This window comes from Heloderma suspectum, chromosome 5 (assembly GCF_057233095.1).
Source record: "Heloderma suspectum isolate Gila_16-S chromosome 5, 16-S_ref, whole genome shotgun sequence".
In the NCBI taxonomy this organism is placed as follows: domain Eukaryota; kingdom Metazoa; phylum Chordata; class Lepidosauria; order Squamata; family Helodermatidae; genus Heloderma; species Heloderma suspectum.
The window spans coordinates 51,448,684-51,465,724 of record NC_139462.1 but is presented as its reverse complement, the minus strand read 5'-3'; the positions used below and the strand labels follow the sequence as shown (position 1 = coordinate 51,465,724).

The 17,041-nt window shown below is 41.5% G+C and overlaps 2 protein-coding genes across 14 annotated transcripts in view; one reads left to right on the top strand and one right to left on the bottom strand.

The window, feature by feature from the left end:
* SCLT1 (sodium channel and clathrin linker 1) overlaps positions 1-17,041 on the top strand; it is a 105,061-nt gene that overhangs the window by 52,810 nt on the left and 35,210 nt on the right. For all 13 annotated transcript variants that reach the window (XR_014792066.1, XR_014792067.1, XM_084856030.1 and 10 more), the window contains exons 15-19: positions 3,201-3,272; positions 5,843-5,917; positions 13,420-13,565; positions 15,108-15,300; positions 16,486-16,682. Coding sequence is in view for 11 of the 13 variants with exons in the window: in XM_084856030.1 (XP_084712156.1) it covers positions 3,201-3,272; positions 5,843-5,917; positions 13,420-13,565; positions 15,108-15,300; positions 16,486-16,682 (683 nt within the window). In the remaining 2 variants the exon portion in view is untranslated. The remainder of the gene's footprint in view (positions 1-3,200; positions 3,273-5,842; positions 5,918-13,419; positions 13,566-15,107; positions 15,301-16,485; positions 16,683-17,041) is intronic.
* LOC146343887 (UPF0462 protein C4orf33-like) overlaps positions 1-17,041 on the bottom strand; it is a 110,611-nt gene that overhangs the window by 92,547 nt on the left and 1,023 nt on the right. The window lies entirely within an intron of this gene.

Sequence of the window (17,041 nt, the reverse complement as noted above, 5' to 3'; positions counted from 1 at the left end):
AGAATGGAGACCTTTCCATAGGCAGTGGAAGAACAGCCCATTCAGAGGCCTCCTCCTGTGGGCACCGTGGCAGTAGTGTGCCAAGGCTGGAGGTGACACTTGCTGCCTCAGAGGTGGACTAGGCAGCAATATTTGAGGAGTTAGCAGACTGTGCAACTCCCTGCAGACTGGCGGAGGGGCAATAAATGCTCCCTCTGACTCAGGAGGTCTCAGGACCATAGCTGAGGGTTGACTCTGGTACTAGGTGGGTTCCCAATCCAACAGGCCTTCACAACGGTAGTAGTGATTCTGTCCGTAAGGATCATCTCGACAGTCATCTCAGTCTCGGGGTCTCCTGTATGGTAGATCTCATTCATCATGTCTGTCCCACTCAGAAACTGGAGACCTGGACTGCTCTTGTGGACGCTCGTACAATCTAGGGGGCTGACTCTGCCTGATAGAAGTGGCCGAGAAGGAGGAGTCAGGCAAGCTTAGATGTATGTCTTGGAAACTCTCTCCTCTCAGGGAATGATATGGAAGACGTGGCAGAGCGGGTGGTTCAAGTGGAGAAAAGTCTCGGATCTTATCTTTTGAAGTCAGTGTAATTGGAATCAGGTCTGATTTCCATGCTGACATGGCCATCGGGATGGGCAAAAAGAACAATTGGCAGAGTGGTGGGAATCACCCTCAATACCCGGGAAGCTGGTCGATCCAAGGCCTCACGGAACCTTTGGCATGTATGGCCGGTGCCAGCGACCTCACTGATCCCAAGGGGGGATTGTGGTCTGGCTCAATCCTGAGCAGAGCCTGCTAGGTTCTTAGAAGCTTTTTTCTTCTTCTTTATATCCAAAAAAGAGATCACAGCCTGTTTCACCATCTTGGCCTTTTTTGTCAGTTTCTTGGCCAAAGAGTCAGCGTTCTCCCCGGTGTAGGGGGATGTTTTGTGCTCGCTGACTTTTGAACAGAACGTATCCCCTGACACTTGAGCAGGCTCCTGATTGGCAGGAATATTCCCAGACAGGGATTTTGGCACTTGAGCCAATGGAGTAGGCTCTGCCACTGCCTCCAGTGCTTTCTTCCAAATCGCAGCTTTTAGGCGACCTGAGTGATTTCACCAGGTTTGTTCTGAGAACGCCTGGCAAAGAGAACAAGCCTCAATGACATGGCCTTCCCCAAGACAAAAAAGACACAGCAAGTGTCCGTCAGATGGTGGAAATTTGCCTCCACAACAGCCACACTTTCTAAATGGTGCCTTGAAGGCCATAAGCCAGGTTTGTGAAACAAAACAAATAAAATCATACAGAAGATAAAGAGATAAATATTAAGAGAGAGCGAAAAGGAGAATAAAACCTCAGCTTTTTAGTGTGTTCTGAGGAACTGAATTCAGAGAAGTTCCCAGACAAGGGAAACAAGGCTACCACAATGGCAGTCGAAAGAGAACTGATTGAATAAGTAGGAACCTGCTAGGAACATGTGCACTGGGATGGTGGAGGAAGGGTTCCTGCCAAAACTCCTCAGCTATAGAAGCTTCCTGAATCAAGGCTCTGCTCAGGTGCAGAGCCCATATGTGTGATGCACAGAGACCACGAAGAAAAACTTACTGCTCCTAATAGGCAGTGTATTTCAGACAAATAATATGAATTTAATTCCATCAGAGCCAATACAAATGGATGACCTTATGTTTAAAGAACTTAAGTTGCAAATTAGGCTGAAACTTCAGAGTTGAGATGTGTGCCTGTGTGTAGTTAAAACTGGAAAACATGCTGCGTTTTAATGTTAAAAATAGATATCTGAAAGATTTATGCGACAGTGCATTTTTAACAGAGTAAATTCTAATAGGGTATAAAATGACCAATAAGAGATTATATCCAATGTGGAAAAAATCATGAGTTGGCATTGCAACTAGCGCAAGCAACAGCTAGTTTAAAGAAGTCATAATGAGTTCTGTAACAACTTGCACAAGTGGAATCAAAGTACTGGATTTGACACTTGTGCTTAGATAAAAATGTGGTTTCTGCAAGTGGTAAAAGCTTTGTGGTAGTGGAATTTCACTACTGGATACAACTCTTTGTCTCTAGATTTTGTTACTGTAGCCGCACATTACCATAAATGGTGGCAAAAGTGTGCTTCAAATAGGGATAATCCCCTCTGTTTAGAAAAGTCACATTGCTTGTCTGGCAAATAGTGTATATAACTGCCATATTGGAATCCATGATGGCTGTTGTGAATTCATGTTGTATGCCTGTTTTGAGACATGATGCATTATGTAGATCCTGAGTCATACCTCCCTGTACTTCACTGGACTTAGTGATGCGATTGGCTTCATTATTAAAAATTTGTAAGAGCTCTTATTGACAATATAACTCTTCATTTCAAGGTAATCAGAAAGAGAATACAATTGATGTAGCAACTTTGCACATTATTAAATATCTAATAGTGAACAAAATTGTAAGTTTGCAGCATTTTATCTTTGAATCAAAAAAGTCTACTCTGACAGAAATGTTATGATCTCCTAATTTATTTATTTGTTTGTTTATTTCTATACCGCCCAATAGTCAAAGCTCTCTGGGCGGTTTACAAAAAGCCTTGTTGTGTTTAATGTTGGTTTTCTCATTGGAACTGATTTTTGAACTGTAGTGGAGTCTGAACTCTTGAACTAAGTGTGTATTCACAATGGGCATCTTGGATTCTAATCTGGCAGCTACATACATGACTTGCCGAATTGGAACATGACTTTTCAGACATGGGTAGACCAACCTGAAACACATTTTTGCCACTTATGGCAATGAGTTGCCAATGGCATGATAGCTTTACTCTTTTTAAAAAAATTATAAAATCATTAATAGAAAAACAAGGTGTGACATCTAGTGTTTAATATTACATATCTTTTGAAAGAGACAAATTCTGTTTCCCATATGTTTTATAACATTTTATTATTGACTGTTTTATTCCCTATGGCCATTTACACTTTTGGAAGTATCTCCAGGAATATTAGATAGGATATATATACAAAAATGTAGGATGTATTACTTAACGCTGCAATACATAGATGAAAGCCATAATTTTACAGTTACTTTTATTCCTCTATACATCCCACCTTCTTTAATCCAATTCTGCCTGTTTATTGGCCTGTAGGGCCTGTAGTTGTAAGAGTGCATTGTATGATTGGAACAAATAGCTACTGCATACTAAATAATACGCAATTTATTTTTAAAAATTAGGTAGAAAATGAAAGGAAAAGGTATAATATACAGATTTCCCGATTAACAGAAGAACTAATGGCACTTCAAATGGTATGTTTTAGACTTTGCTGAAGCTTCTTGTTTTAAGTTTCAATTTCTAGAAAAAAATGTGGATTGTCTCATGGATTCAGTTTCCTGATCTGAAGCCTGCCTCCAGAGAGTACCCTTCCCAAATACCTTCAGTAAGTTCATGAAACCTGAATGGGCTTCCCCCTACAAAATCATAAGGACACCAATGACGCTTAACATTTTTACAATCTGCCAGAGAGTGTCACGGAGGAACTCAGACTCCCAGATGGCTCAGTCACAGCCTTACTTTCTGTTATGCCCAAGGATGGAGGTGCAGTTCTTAAGGACCAGGGAGAAAGGAGGGCAGAATCAGCCTTAAAGACATCTAGCAATTGTTTCCTGGGCCAAAATGTACTCCTGCCCTCTCTGGTGGCTACTCTTTCCCTTCCAAAGGCAGATTGCCCTCATGGAGCACCAACTCATTTCTCTTTCCCATCAATTCTATGCCTCCATGCCACCCAAAATCACTCTCACCACAGATGCAAACCTAGAGGGATGGGGAGCACACTTCATTGACCTAGTAGCTCAGGGTCTTTGGAAAGACAGAGCCAAATCACATAGCTTCAAATGGCTCAAACTCAGAGCAGTTCACCTAGCCATCAGACACTTCTCTCACTGGATCCAGTGTTCTTACGTCCTCATCCGAACAGACAATGTGATCCCAAAATTGCACATGAACAGACAAGGAGGTATGATGTCACACTCTCTACCAGGAGGCCCAGTTGATGCTCTTCTGGGCCTACCTAGCGTCCATCTCAGCTCAACACATCCAGGGCAAGCTGAACCAAATGAAAGACTACCTCAACTGCAAGCAGATCGATCCAGGGGAATTGAGCCTTTATCCCTCTGACTTCCATGACATTCAGATGATTCGGACCCCTCTCAGTGGACCTCCTAGCATCACACCTAAACCACAAACCCCTGATATTCTTTTCAAGATTTCACTCCTACAAGGCAGAAGCCACGGACCCACCCACAGCCAAATGGTGGAAGGGGAGACTGTATGCCTTTCTACCGACTCCGTTCATGGCGACAAACTTAATCAGAACAGGCAACAGTTGTACTGATAGCCCCCTTCTGGCCCAGACACCCATGGTTTTCCAAAACCCTAAACCTAGCTCTTGATGGACCCTAGGTTTGCCCTCTGACATCAGATCTCTTCACTCAAGGCCCAGTTGCCCACCAGACCCAGGCTGGCTTTATCTAGCCATGTGGCTGTCCAACAGTCAGCCTACCTTACCATAGGATATCGTGACTGAGTTGTCAATACTTTGCTGACCTCAATGAAAGAATCCACAGTGTGTGTGTATGAAACCTGGAAAGCCTTCACTAGGTGATGCAGACGTAAGAAGGTTGATATCCACTCTGCTGGCCTAAAGGAGCTCCTGTTATTCATCCAAGTAGGCCTCGATCTAGGTCTCAAACCAGGCATCCCGTTCTGGCAAAAATCATCCATTTCCTTAGTACTATCTAAACCTGGCCATCATCCTCTTAGCTCCCATCCTCACATCCAGCATTTCCTAAGGGGAACCACGCTCCTGAGCACCAACAGCCCACAGGTTCCCTTCCTGGAGCCTGCCTGTCATTCTCTCTGCACTGACCAAAGCCCCCTTCAAACCACTCAGAACAGTACTTCTCAGACTCCTATCACAAAATGTGTTGTTTCTTGTAGCCATCATCTTGGCATGAAGAATTCCTGAACTCTCAGCACTATTCGTGAGAGAAGGACTCCTCACATTCCACCAAGATACAGTTTATCCTTTGACCAGACCTTACATTTATTCCTAAAGTGAACACTCCCACACTCAGATTTATATAACTGCATAATATGCTTTATTTGCATGCCTATAGTTTCAGCATTTGAGTTCCTATATGGATATGAACAGTCTGATGAGGACTGAGTTGTAGACCAGACCACATGGAAAGTAAGCAAGTGACAAGTGTGAGGGCAGTTGGTGTAAAGAAATAAGAGACGGTGAGCCATTGACAAAAACAAGGAGCTAGCCAGGGTGCAGAGCCTTGGATACCAGCAGCAACTCAGGACATCTTCAGAGGTACCATTGAAGAATGCCTTTTGACGTGGGATGGCATCACTTGTTAATAAGAAAGAGAAAACGACAGAGATTTTATAGTCACATACACACAATAGTCAATGTAACTTGTTCGTTCAGCTTACAGATGTAGGAAATGCAAAAGCCAATGAAAGCAGCCTCAGTCACTCAGCATGCTTCTCTGCAATGAGTTTTATATGCCTGTACTATAGTTATTCTAAAAAGAAAGTCAATTGGGATATCAAGTTGCTACACTGTAGTGATGGTTCTGGACCTTCTTTCTCTCTTGGGAGCAGTGAATTGCAGAAAAAGGCAGGACACTGAAGGATAAAGAAAGCTAAAAGTAGGCAGAATGTATGCTTATGTCGCACATAAGTACCAGGTGCTTGATGGGTAAGATAAAAGTACCCGGCAATTGACCAGGCATTGTTTGCCAAATACAGTTACAGTGGTATGGGACTTGTTGATTTTTAGAATGCTTACTCTTTGTTTCCTTGGTAGGAATGTGGAGAGAAGCAGAGCCAAATTGAGCGGGCTGTTAGAGAAAGGCGAGCAGTGGAAGAAGAACTAGAGAAGGTGAAACTTCTTTCCTACTGTGCAGTTTTTATAAATTACTTTGTAGCATTCTTATCTTTGTGGCAATACCCTAGATAATTTTCATGGGATTGTATGCCTAGCAAAACCTGATACTTGTCATGTCATATACAATAGATCTAGGCAAAGCATTCAAACCATTCTGAGGTAAATACAAAGGTACTGTTGTGGTTGGTAGAAATGCCTACCCATTTATTACATTACATTTTGTTTGTATTACATTTTGCAGACAAAATCGGTCACATTCATTCTGACTTGGATATCGTTGTTCTGAGAGAGTCAGAGATGGATGCGTCCAGGGTTCCATTTAATTGTATTATTTTGGATAGATTTCAGCTTGTGCAGCCTGATGATGTGGACAAATTACTTGGCGGTTTGAGACCACCACCTGCTCTTTGGATTCATGCCCTTCCTGGATATTAAAAGCTGCCAGGACTGGGCTTACCATCTGGACCTCAGAGGTCGTTAATGCCTCTTTGGGGCCAGGTGTGGTTTCCACTGCACTTAAGTAGCCAGTGGTTAAAACACCTGTTAAAAAAAACCAAATTTGGATCCCTTGATTCTGGATATATATCATCCAGTATCTAATGTACCATTCTTAAGTAACATACTGGAAAAGGTGGTGGGTTCTCAACTCCGGAGGATCTTGAATGTCCTGACTATTTGAATCCATTCTAATCTGATTTCTGACCTGATTTTGGGTTAGAATCAGCCTTGGTCAACTGTGGTGGATGACTAACATCAGAGAATGGATGGACCCTGTTGGTTAACCTGGACTAACAGCGGCCTTTGATACATTAACCATGGCATCCTGGGTCTCCTAGCTGGGGTTGGACTGGGGGACATGGTATTACAGTGGCTTTCGTCCGTTCTGGAGGGACTTACCTAGGTGGTGATGTTGTGGGACTCATTTTTCACCCGATGGCCATTGGTCTTTTGGGTGCCTCAAGACTGGTTTGCCCCCCCCGTGCTTTTTAAAATCTACATGAAGACACTGGGAGAAGTCATCTGGAGGTTTGGGCTAAAGTGTCATCAATATGCGGGTGGAACACAACTCTTCCTCTTGTTTCTTCCAGCTAGCTACTGGGAGGCTATAGTTCTCCTGGACTCGGTGCTATCTATGGAAGTGCAGGTTGTGTTGGTTACCAGGAGGGCCTTTTATCAGTTTCAGCTGATTTGCCAGCTGTGTCCCTTATCTGTAGTCATCCATGTTCTGGTTCCATCCAGACTAAAGGCAGCCCAAGAATGCACATTACAGTAATCTAAAGACTGTTCATGTTTCAGCTGGTGCAACTGCCTGGTTGCCTGAGCAGACTAGGCGATCCAAGTATATAACACCAATTTTATACCAGCTACGCTGGTTGCCAGTGTGTTTCCGGGCTCAGTTCAAATATGTATTTATTTATTTTGTTACATTTATATCCTGCCTTTTCCTCCAAGGAGCCCAAGGCGGTGTACATGACTCTCCTCATCTCCATTTAATCCCCACAACAATCCTGTGAGGTAGGTTAGATTAAGAGTTAATCATATGAGGCCCTGCTCATATGCATTATATTGGCGAGCACAAAGTTAGGGTCTTTTCTGTGGTAGCCTCCTTCTTGTAGAATGCCCTAATGTGGGATGTACACATGAGTTCCATCCAACTGTGTTTAGACAAACCTTAAAGACCTGACTATTCTACTTCAGTTTTAAATGAATGGTTCTACATTTTTATTTTATAAATTGGAGTTTACTGTTGCTGTTATTTTAAAAATGATTTATGCTGTTGTTTGAGTTAATTGTATTTTATACTTTTTTATTTTAAAATTTTTACTTTGTAACTGCCTTGAGGAGGCTTTAAAAGGCAGTATAACAATATTTTAAATAAATAAATACAAATTACCTCCAGAGGCATCTGACCTATAAGTTAGCACTTACAGAAATATTCTGCATAACTCATAAGTCCTATTCAGGCATAGAAACATCAAATTGAGACATAGCTGGGCCTTACATGCTAGCCTTGCCTCGTACTTGTGTAACCCTCCCCATTCTGTCCATATGTCAAGGAAAGGTCTGAAGCGGGGAAGCCTACCGAACACATGTAGGATGTCCCAGGAGCTGTAATTACAGGTATTAGCTAAAAACCCAATGGAAAATGGAAAAATTGATTTTGTAGATTTTAGAATGGGAAGATGGCTGTAATATATTACCAAAGATTAATACTATCCATGTTTCATTTCTTTTGCTTGGGCTTCCAGAAAGCATTTTCAGGATTGATTTAGCCGTGAATTTAAAAAGGCTATCAGAGAATGTGGCCACAATCCAGACGGCAGTGAGTGAAACAAGAATGCCACTTGTTCATTTCCATGCACAGCTGTGCAAGCTCTGTGTGCAGACTTAGTTTATATGAAGTAAGATTCCTTGGTTCCAGTGTCATGTTTCTTGCCATTAGCTCTTTGTGTAAGGAAAGTAATTATTCTGTGTACCACAGCTGTTTTCTGCAAAAGAACATCATCCCATCATTCGCCTTCTACTATGTCTCTACTTGAAAGGCAAGTTGTTGTTGAGTCGTTCAGTGGTGTCCGACTCTTTGTGACCCCATGGACCATAGCATGCCAGGCCTTCCTGTCCTGTGCTCTCTCCCAGAGTGTGCTCAAGTCCATATTCATTGCATCAGTGATACTATCTAGCCATCTCATCCTCTGCCGTCCCTTCTCCTTTTGCCTTCAATCATTCCCAGCATCAGGGTCTTTTCCAGGGAGTTTTCTCTTCGCATTAGGTGGCCAAAATATTTGAGCTTCAGCTTCAGTATCTGTCCTTCCAATGAGCACTCAGGGTTGATTTCCTTTAGGATGGACTGATTTGATCTTCTTGCAGTCCAGGGGACTTGTAAGAGTCTTCTCCAGCACCACAGTTCGAAAGCATTGATTCTTCAGCGCTCAGCCTTCCTTATAGTCCAGCTCTCACAGCCATACATTGTTACTGGGAAAACCATAGCTTTGATTAGACGGACCTTTGTCGGCAAGGTGATATCTCTGCTTCTTACTATGCTGTCTAGGTTTGCCATAGCTTTCCTCCCAAAGAACAAGCGTCTTTTAATTTCATGGCTACAGTCACTGTCTGCGGTGATCTTGGAGCCCAAGAAAATAAAATCTGTCACTGCTTCCATTTCTTCCCCTTCTATATGCCAGGAAGTGATGGGGCCAGATGCCATGATCTTCGTTTTGTTAATGTTGAGTTTCAAACCAGCTTTTGCACTCTCCACTTTACCCTCAACAAGAGGCTCTTGAGATCCTCTTCGCTTTCTGCCATTAGGGCGTATCTGAGGTTGTTAATTCTCCCGGCAATCTTAATTCCGACCTATGATTCATCCAACCCGACGTTTCTCATGATGTACTCCACATATAAGTTAAATAAGCAGAGCAACAATATACAGCCTTGTCGTACTCCTTTCCCAATTTTGAACCAATCAGTTGTTCTATGTCCGCTTCTTACTGTTGCTTCTTGACCCTCGTACAGGTTTCTCAGGAGACAGGTAAGGTGGTCTGGTACTCCCATCTCTTTAAGAATTTGCCACAGTTTGTTGTGATCCACACAATCAAAGGCTTTAGCGTAGTCAATGAAGCAGAAATAGATGTTTTTCTGGAATTCTCTTGCTTTCTCCATGATCCAGCGAATGTTGGCGATTTGATCTCTAGTTCCTCTGCCTCTTCAAAACCCAGCTTGTACTTCCGGTAGTTCTCGGTTCGCATACTGCTGAAGCCTAACCTGTAGGATTTTGAGCATAACCTTGCTGGCATGTGAAATGAGCGCAATTGTACGGTAGTTTGAACACTCTTTGGCATTGCCCGTCTTTGGAATTGGAATGTAAAGTGACCTTTTCCAGTCTTGTGGCCATTGTTGAGTGTTCCAAATTTGTTGGCATATTGAGTGCAGCACTTTAACAGCATCATCTTTTCGGATCTTAAATAGCTCAGCTGGAATACTGTAATCTCCACTAGCTTTGTTGTTAGTAATGCTTCCTAAGGGCCACTTGACTTCACTCTCTAGGATGTCCGGCTCCAGTTCAGTGACTGCACTATCATGGCTATCACGGACATTCAGATCTTTCCTGTATAGTTCTTCTGTGTATTCTTGCCACCTCTTAATTTCACCTGCTTCTGTTAGGTCCCTGCCTTCTTTGTCCTTTATTATGCCCATCTTTGCACAAAACGTTCCCTTGAGATCTCCAATTTTCTTGAAGAAATCTCTAGTCTTTCCCATTCTATTGTTTTCTTCGATTTCTTTGCATTATTCATTTAAGAAGGCCTTCTTGTCTCTCCTTGCTATTCTCTGGAACTCTGCATTCAGTAGGATATATCTTCCCCTTTCTCCCTTGCTTTTTGCTTCCCTTCTTTCCTCAGCGACTTGGAAAGCCTCATCAGACAGCCACTTTGCTTTCTTGCATTTCTTTTTCTTTGGGATGGATTTCGTTGCTGCCTCCTGAACAATGTTACGGGCCTCCGTCCATAGTTCCTCAGGCACTCTGTCTATCAGGTATAATCCCTGAAATCTATTCCTCACCTCCACTGTATATTCATAAGGGATATGATTTAGGTCATATCTGAATGGTTTAGTGGTTTTCCCTACGTTCTTCAATTTAAGCCGAAATTTTGCAATAAGAAGCTCATGATCTGTGCCACAGTCAGCTCCAGGTCTTGTTTTTACTGACTGTATAGAGCTTCTCCATCTTTGGCTGCAAAGGACATAATCACTCTGATTTCAATATTGACCATCTGGTAGAGTCAATAGAGTAGACTATTGTGTACAGTCGCCTCTTGTGCTGTTGGAAAAGAGTGTTTGCTACGATCAGCGTGTTCTCTTGGTAAAACTCTATTCGCCTTTGTCCTGCTTCATTTTGTACACCAAGGCCATGCTTGCCTGTTATCCCAGTGATTTCTTGACTTCCTACTTTAGCATTCCAATCCCCTATGATGAAGAGGACATCTTTTTTTGGTGTTAGTTCTAGAAGGTGTTGTAGGTCTTCATAGAACCGATCAACCTCAGCTTCTTCAGCCTCAGTGGTTGGGGCATAGACTTGAATTACTGTGATGTTGAATGGTTTGCCTTGGATTCGTACTGAGATCATTCTGCCGTTTTTGAGATTGTACCCCAGTACTGCTTTTCCCACCCTTTTGTTGACTATGAGTGCTATGCCATTTCTTCTACGGCATTCTTGCCCACAGTAGTAGATATGATGGTCACCTGAATTAAATTCGCCCATGCTTGTCCATTTTAGTTCGCTGATTCCCAAGATGTCGATGTTCAATCTTACCATCTCATGTTTGACCATCTCCAGCTTACCTTGATTCATTGATCTTACATTCCAGGTTCCTAAACAGTATTGTTCTTTACAGCATCAGACTTTCTTTTCACCACGAGACACATCCACAGCTGAGTGTCCTTTTGGCTTTGGCCCAGCTGCTTCACTCTTTCTGGCGCTACTTGGAAGTTCCCTCTGCTCTTCCCCAGTAGTATATTGGACACCTTCTGACCTGAGGGGCTCATCTTCCAGTGTCATCTCTTTTAGCCTTGTGATATGTTCCATGGGGTTTTCTTGGCAAGAATACTGGAGTGGGTTGCCATTTCCTTCTCCAGTGGACCACATTTTGTCAGAACTCTCCGCCATGACCTGTCCGTCTTGGGTGGCCCTGCACGGCATAGCTTATGGCTTCACTGAGTTATGCAAGCCCCTTTGCCACAACAAGGCTGTGATCCATGAAGGGGTGAAAGGCAAGTCGACTAGGGTAAAAAAAAATCAACTAACCTTAAAGTTGTTAACTAGGAGCATGAACAAAATTATAATATGGGTAGATGATATGAGGGATACAAAAGAGCAAGTTTCGCAATTTATTTAAAGTGCTTTTATTCTGCCCCTTTGCCACATACTGGTGTTCAAGGCAGCTCACAAGAAGATAAAACCTGTGAAAACAATACAATATTGGTACAAATTCAGCAGTAGCAGACAGGAAACATTGGCTTGGATCCAGATTCTACCTCCTGCAGCAGAAGGGCTGCCTCCATCTGGGAAAGACTTCTGATCCAGCTGAGCATTTCTGCTAGCAGAACAGGAGAGGATGTAATCTTTTCCAATTCCACTCTGTCCCTGCAGTCCCTTATGCCACTTGAAAATCTGCTCCAGAGGTCTGGCGGATCCTCTGGAATGGCATGGGAGGTGGTGCAGGGGGTTGCAGAAGGTCACAGGAGACTAGAACTGCCTTCCACTTCCTTCCCACTGGCTGGAGTGTCCTGAGTGGAACGCCACTCAGGGAATGCTCCTGCTGTTAGTATCTCAAAGCCATGCTAAAAGGAGAGCAAAGTAGCACCAACAGTCAACATATCGTAACAAGTGATGACCAAACACAACTCCACTAACAATTATCAGCTACTAAAATATTTATTGCATATATGTGTGTGTACACACACACACTGCCTTTCTGTAAATAACCAAGGCGGTTTACAATTCAGACAATAATAATAAACAAATACAAACATAATTTTAAAAACAAAAATTATTTAAAAGGCCAAAAATTAAAAATGTGTTTTGACTCCCTTCCTAAATGCTGAAGACCAGTCAGAACACCAGAGCGATTGTGTTCCAGCTTTTGGGAGCAACACAGGAGAAAGACCTTTCCCACATGCCCAACAAGTGAGCCTCTGTAAATGAGGGAGTCTTCAAAAGGGCCTCTCCTGCTGATCTTAGTAACCAAGCTGGCAGCCCCTGAGATAGCCAGGCCCCAGGCTATTTCGAGCTTTAAGACTGGGTTTGGACGATCACAGGGATAACAGAAGTCATCATGGGTTGCTGTGTCTTCTTGCCCATGCCACAACCCAAGGCTTGTGGTGGGGCCAAGGGAGAAGCCATGATGGCTTCTTTTACCTTCATGATCATCCATAATCCATTATCCTTCTTTTACCTTTGTGATTGTCTGAACATCCCCTAAAGGTTAAAACCAATACCTTGAATTGAGACCAGAAAGCAATTGGCAACCAGGGCAGATCTTTTAGCATTGAGGTTATCTGATCCTGATGCTGTGCACTGGTTAGCAGCCTAACTACTGCATTTTGGACCAGTTGAAGCTTCCAGACACCCTTCGAAGTAGCCCTATGTAGAGGGAATCACAATAGTCTAGCCTTGATGTAACCAAGGCATGGATAGCTGTTGCCAGATCAGACAGACTCGGTTACAGCACAGACCACCAGTAACATCTCAGATCAACAGTACTGCCTTTGTATGATGCCTGAAAGATAGCAGAGTAGGCTGATCTCTCTTGGGAGGACATAATCATGGTGGAAAGGAAATAGCACTTTGTAGAATGAAACTAAAGTGTGCAAAGCTTTGGCTATTGGGCAGTTTCAAAATGAAATGAAATAAATAAATAAAATAAAAAGTGCGTAACAGATGGGAAAATTATTTTTACAGGGACCTAACTGAAAAAATACATGATTTTTTGTAACTTAATCAGATATATCGTGAAGGTAGAGGAAATGAAGGTGATTATAGAAAACTAGAAGAACTTTACCAAAGGTGTCTGAATGCTGAACGTACAAAAGATGATCTTCAGCTAAGTCTACAAACAGCACAAAACAAAATAAAGCAACTGGAAATGAAGTAAGTAACTTGTATACACTACAGACACTGATTTTCATTCAGCTTTCCTTCTCTGTAAAGTCTCTTGAGTTAAGATTTTCATAGCTATTAATTGTTATATCCATTTTTTTGTATTCATATCCCTCTTGTCTCTTATTTTGAACACAGGCACAGAGTATGTAATTATTTTATAATTTAAGTAGCGTGAGAAAGTGTTTATTCGTTTTTTTAAAAAAGTGAAATAGACAGCTGTTATTGTTACAGCTGCATGGAAAGAACCCTGAGCCGACATAAGGTATATGATCAATTGGGGGTTATTTTTATGTGGTGCAACTTTTTTCCCAATTGAAATCTGCACATTCAGCTATAGGTATGCTGGCACTTCTACTGCTTTTCATTTCCTATTCATAGAGAAGGTTCTCCACCATTGCCTTAAAGTTTCAAAATAAATCCTTTCCCAAAGTGTTCATAACTGTGATCCAGATTATGCTAGTATGCACTGAGATTAATTCCTAAAGGATGATCTGCGGTAGCTATCAATCTGGATTCTGGTTGTCTTACGAGAGAGAGAGAGAGAGAGAGAGAGAGAGAGAGAGAGAATGAATCATATATAATGGTTTCAATATATATTCACACTATCTCATCGCTGTAAGTCTTATGATGGATCCTCCTGCTTTGTTCTAATCCACCCTATTTCTGACCATGAAGAGACAGGGGAGGGAGCAGGCGGGAGAGAGAGTTCATGATAAGAGCGCGTTTCGGGTGTGTCATAGGATTTTATTGCTGCTGACAGAATCATGCTTAAGATCAGCTAAGAAGCAAGGAATTGCGAAGACCAAAGTCCCCCCCGCCCCCATTGCAACTGAATGGAAAATGGTGATATACTTACAGGGGGTTCAGTACAGTTCTTGTGAAGGAGACCCCGCGGCACTGTGACTATAGCAAATAAGAAGCCCTTCTGTACTGTAACTTGGTAAAGGCTTTTTTTTGCTAATATATTCACATCCCTTAGGCTAAGCCTGCAGCTGACTCGGGGAGCTTTTGCTTCAACTGCAGAGCTGCAAAAGATTTTTTGCCAGCCTGCAAAATTTTATTTCCTTCTACAAATATTAAGTTTGAGTTTCAAAGTTTGTCCTCATCATAGCATAGCATAGTAGAGCCATGTAAAAAAAAGGACTGTGGCTTTTTGTAATAGTGTTGAGTTGAAATGCTTGGATAATCAGAAAAAAAATCAGATTCTAAAAATAATACCTTCTAAACACTCATCATGAGGTTCAATATCCTCCCCAAATCTCTCTGAAACATTAATTAACTAAATAATGTGTAGTGCAACCCTATGCATGTTTGCAGCCTTAAAGTAATGTTTGAATTTGCCCTGACAAAAAACAAAAAAGGAAAAAAAAGTAAATACTTTTGTAAGATGCCTATAGGGATTGCTTTTATATATTTGTCCTGTTCCAAAGCCCTGTGTGTTAAATGTCTACCATTTCACAGTCAGCTTTAACTTGCTAAGCATCATAGTATTGTGCATTAATATATTTATTTGTTTAAAATTTTATTAAGCTATGAGGAAGAGATAGGCCGTTATCGGGAAATGGTCTACAAGTTGCAAAGCATTCTGGACTCTGAAAGAGAGAACTGTGGCTCTGTCAGTGAAGAACGCTTAAAACTCCAGCAAGAGAATGAAAAGTTTCAAAAAGAAATGGAAGACTTGAGAAAGCTGGCCATGGAGGCACAACAATCTGCAAAATTAAAGGTATTAATGTTTTAATGTTAAAGGTATTAATGATTTGACAAGGGATCCGATGGAGGTGTACATAACATTATGAAATACAAATGCTATATAATAATAAAATTGCAAAAAAGGCATAAAAACTATTCAGCAAACAAACAAATTGATCAAAAATTAAATTTCAGATGCCTGGGCAAAGAGGAACATTTTGATTTTGTGCCAAAAAGAAATCAAGGTTACTTAATGCAGGTTAACTAATAGATTAATCACCTTCTATAACAGGTATGCCACTTAAATACCTAGAAATATTCAAAACAAAATATACAATTTGCGCATGAATACATTATCCATAATAAGCACTGCAAAGGAATTTTTTGTCAAATCTATTGACACCTCTCCAAAAATGTGGAATAGGGAGTATTTCATATACATAACCCTACCACCCAAACTTAGAGATGATTCTGATACAGTATTGCATTTATCTGTTTCCAAGCCTTCCCACTGTTTTTTTCCCTAGCCGACAGAGAGAGAGAGAGAGAGAGAGAGAGAGAGAGAGCGCATGTAGTCTTTTTACCTTGATGACTATAAATTCCCTAACATATTCTCTCTCCTTTTTCCTATGGGAGCTGCTTTCTCACTTAGCAGTTAAGCTGCTCATAAGCTTGTCCTATTCTCCTCTTCTTTAGCAGTTTACATTTGCGCTATTCTTTACTTGGAGAACATGTAGTCCTTGTCAGAAATAACTAGCTGTTGTAGAATGGAGACATGGGGGTGGGCATGCTTAAGTTTTTGCTATGGTAGCTACAGTGCTAAACAGAGGCTTCAGATGGAATGCTTGCTATGGAGCTTCTAAGTTCCGTGAAGAAACAACTAAAGACTGCTCATCTAGAAACCATGATTCCTCGTCACAGGTGATCAGGTGTGGCAATCTCTATGTTTCTTCAATGGAATTACAATTATTTAAATCAGAGCACTTTGACTCAACTGGCTTATTAACTAGGTTCTGTAAAATAAGAAAGTGCAAAGTAAAATCATTTTGAAATAGATCCTTTCAACTTGCATTTTGTATCCATAATTAAAATTTCAATAGTCCTTTACAGCTGGATATAGTACGAATGTTTGTTCCTATGCATATACTGACAAACTTTAGTTTTGTGGTCAAAAGACAAAAGCTACTGTTCCAATGTGAGGCTTTTAATGTTACTATAGATAAGCACAATGGAGAACGAACATTTAATAAAAGAGCATGGGTTTGAAGTTCGACTGAAAGAGATGGAAGAAGTTAATCAAAACTCCACAGCTGAACTGAGATGCTTATTGATAGCTCAACAGAAAGCAACTAACCGGTGGAAGGAGGAAACAAAGAAACTAACAGAAATGACAGAAGCCAGAATAAATAGTTTAAAGTAGGTGATTTTTCCCCCTTTATGTGCATGCAGCTATATATGTGTCTCTTAGGGGAAAAAATTCCAAACAGGAATAATAGGTATTTTAATACTGTTTCTGTTTGGATTTTAATTAATGTTACTCCATTTTTGTGGTTGTCTGGAAACATTAGCTGGCAAGAGAATGAATCATGGATAAGGGAGTAGCAGTGTTTCCAGTACATAAGCAATGCTACAGAGATCTGTCTCCATTTCCCCATACCAATTAAAAACTGTTTACCAATGGAGTTTGGTCCGCTGATTCAACTTAAGATGCAGCAGGAAAATCATGAATTCTGATCTTATTCCTGGCACATGAAGCTCTGGCCTGCTTCTGACGG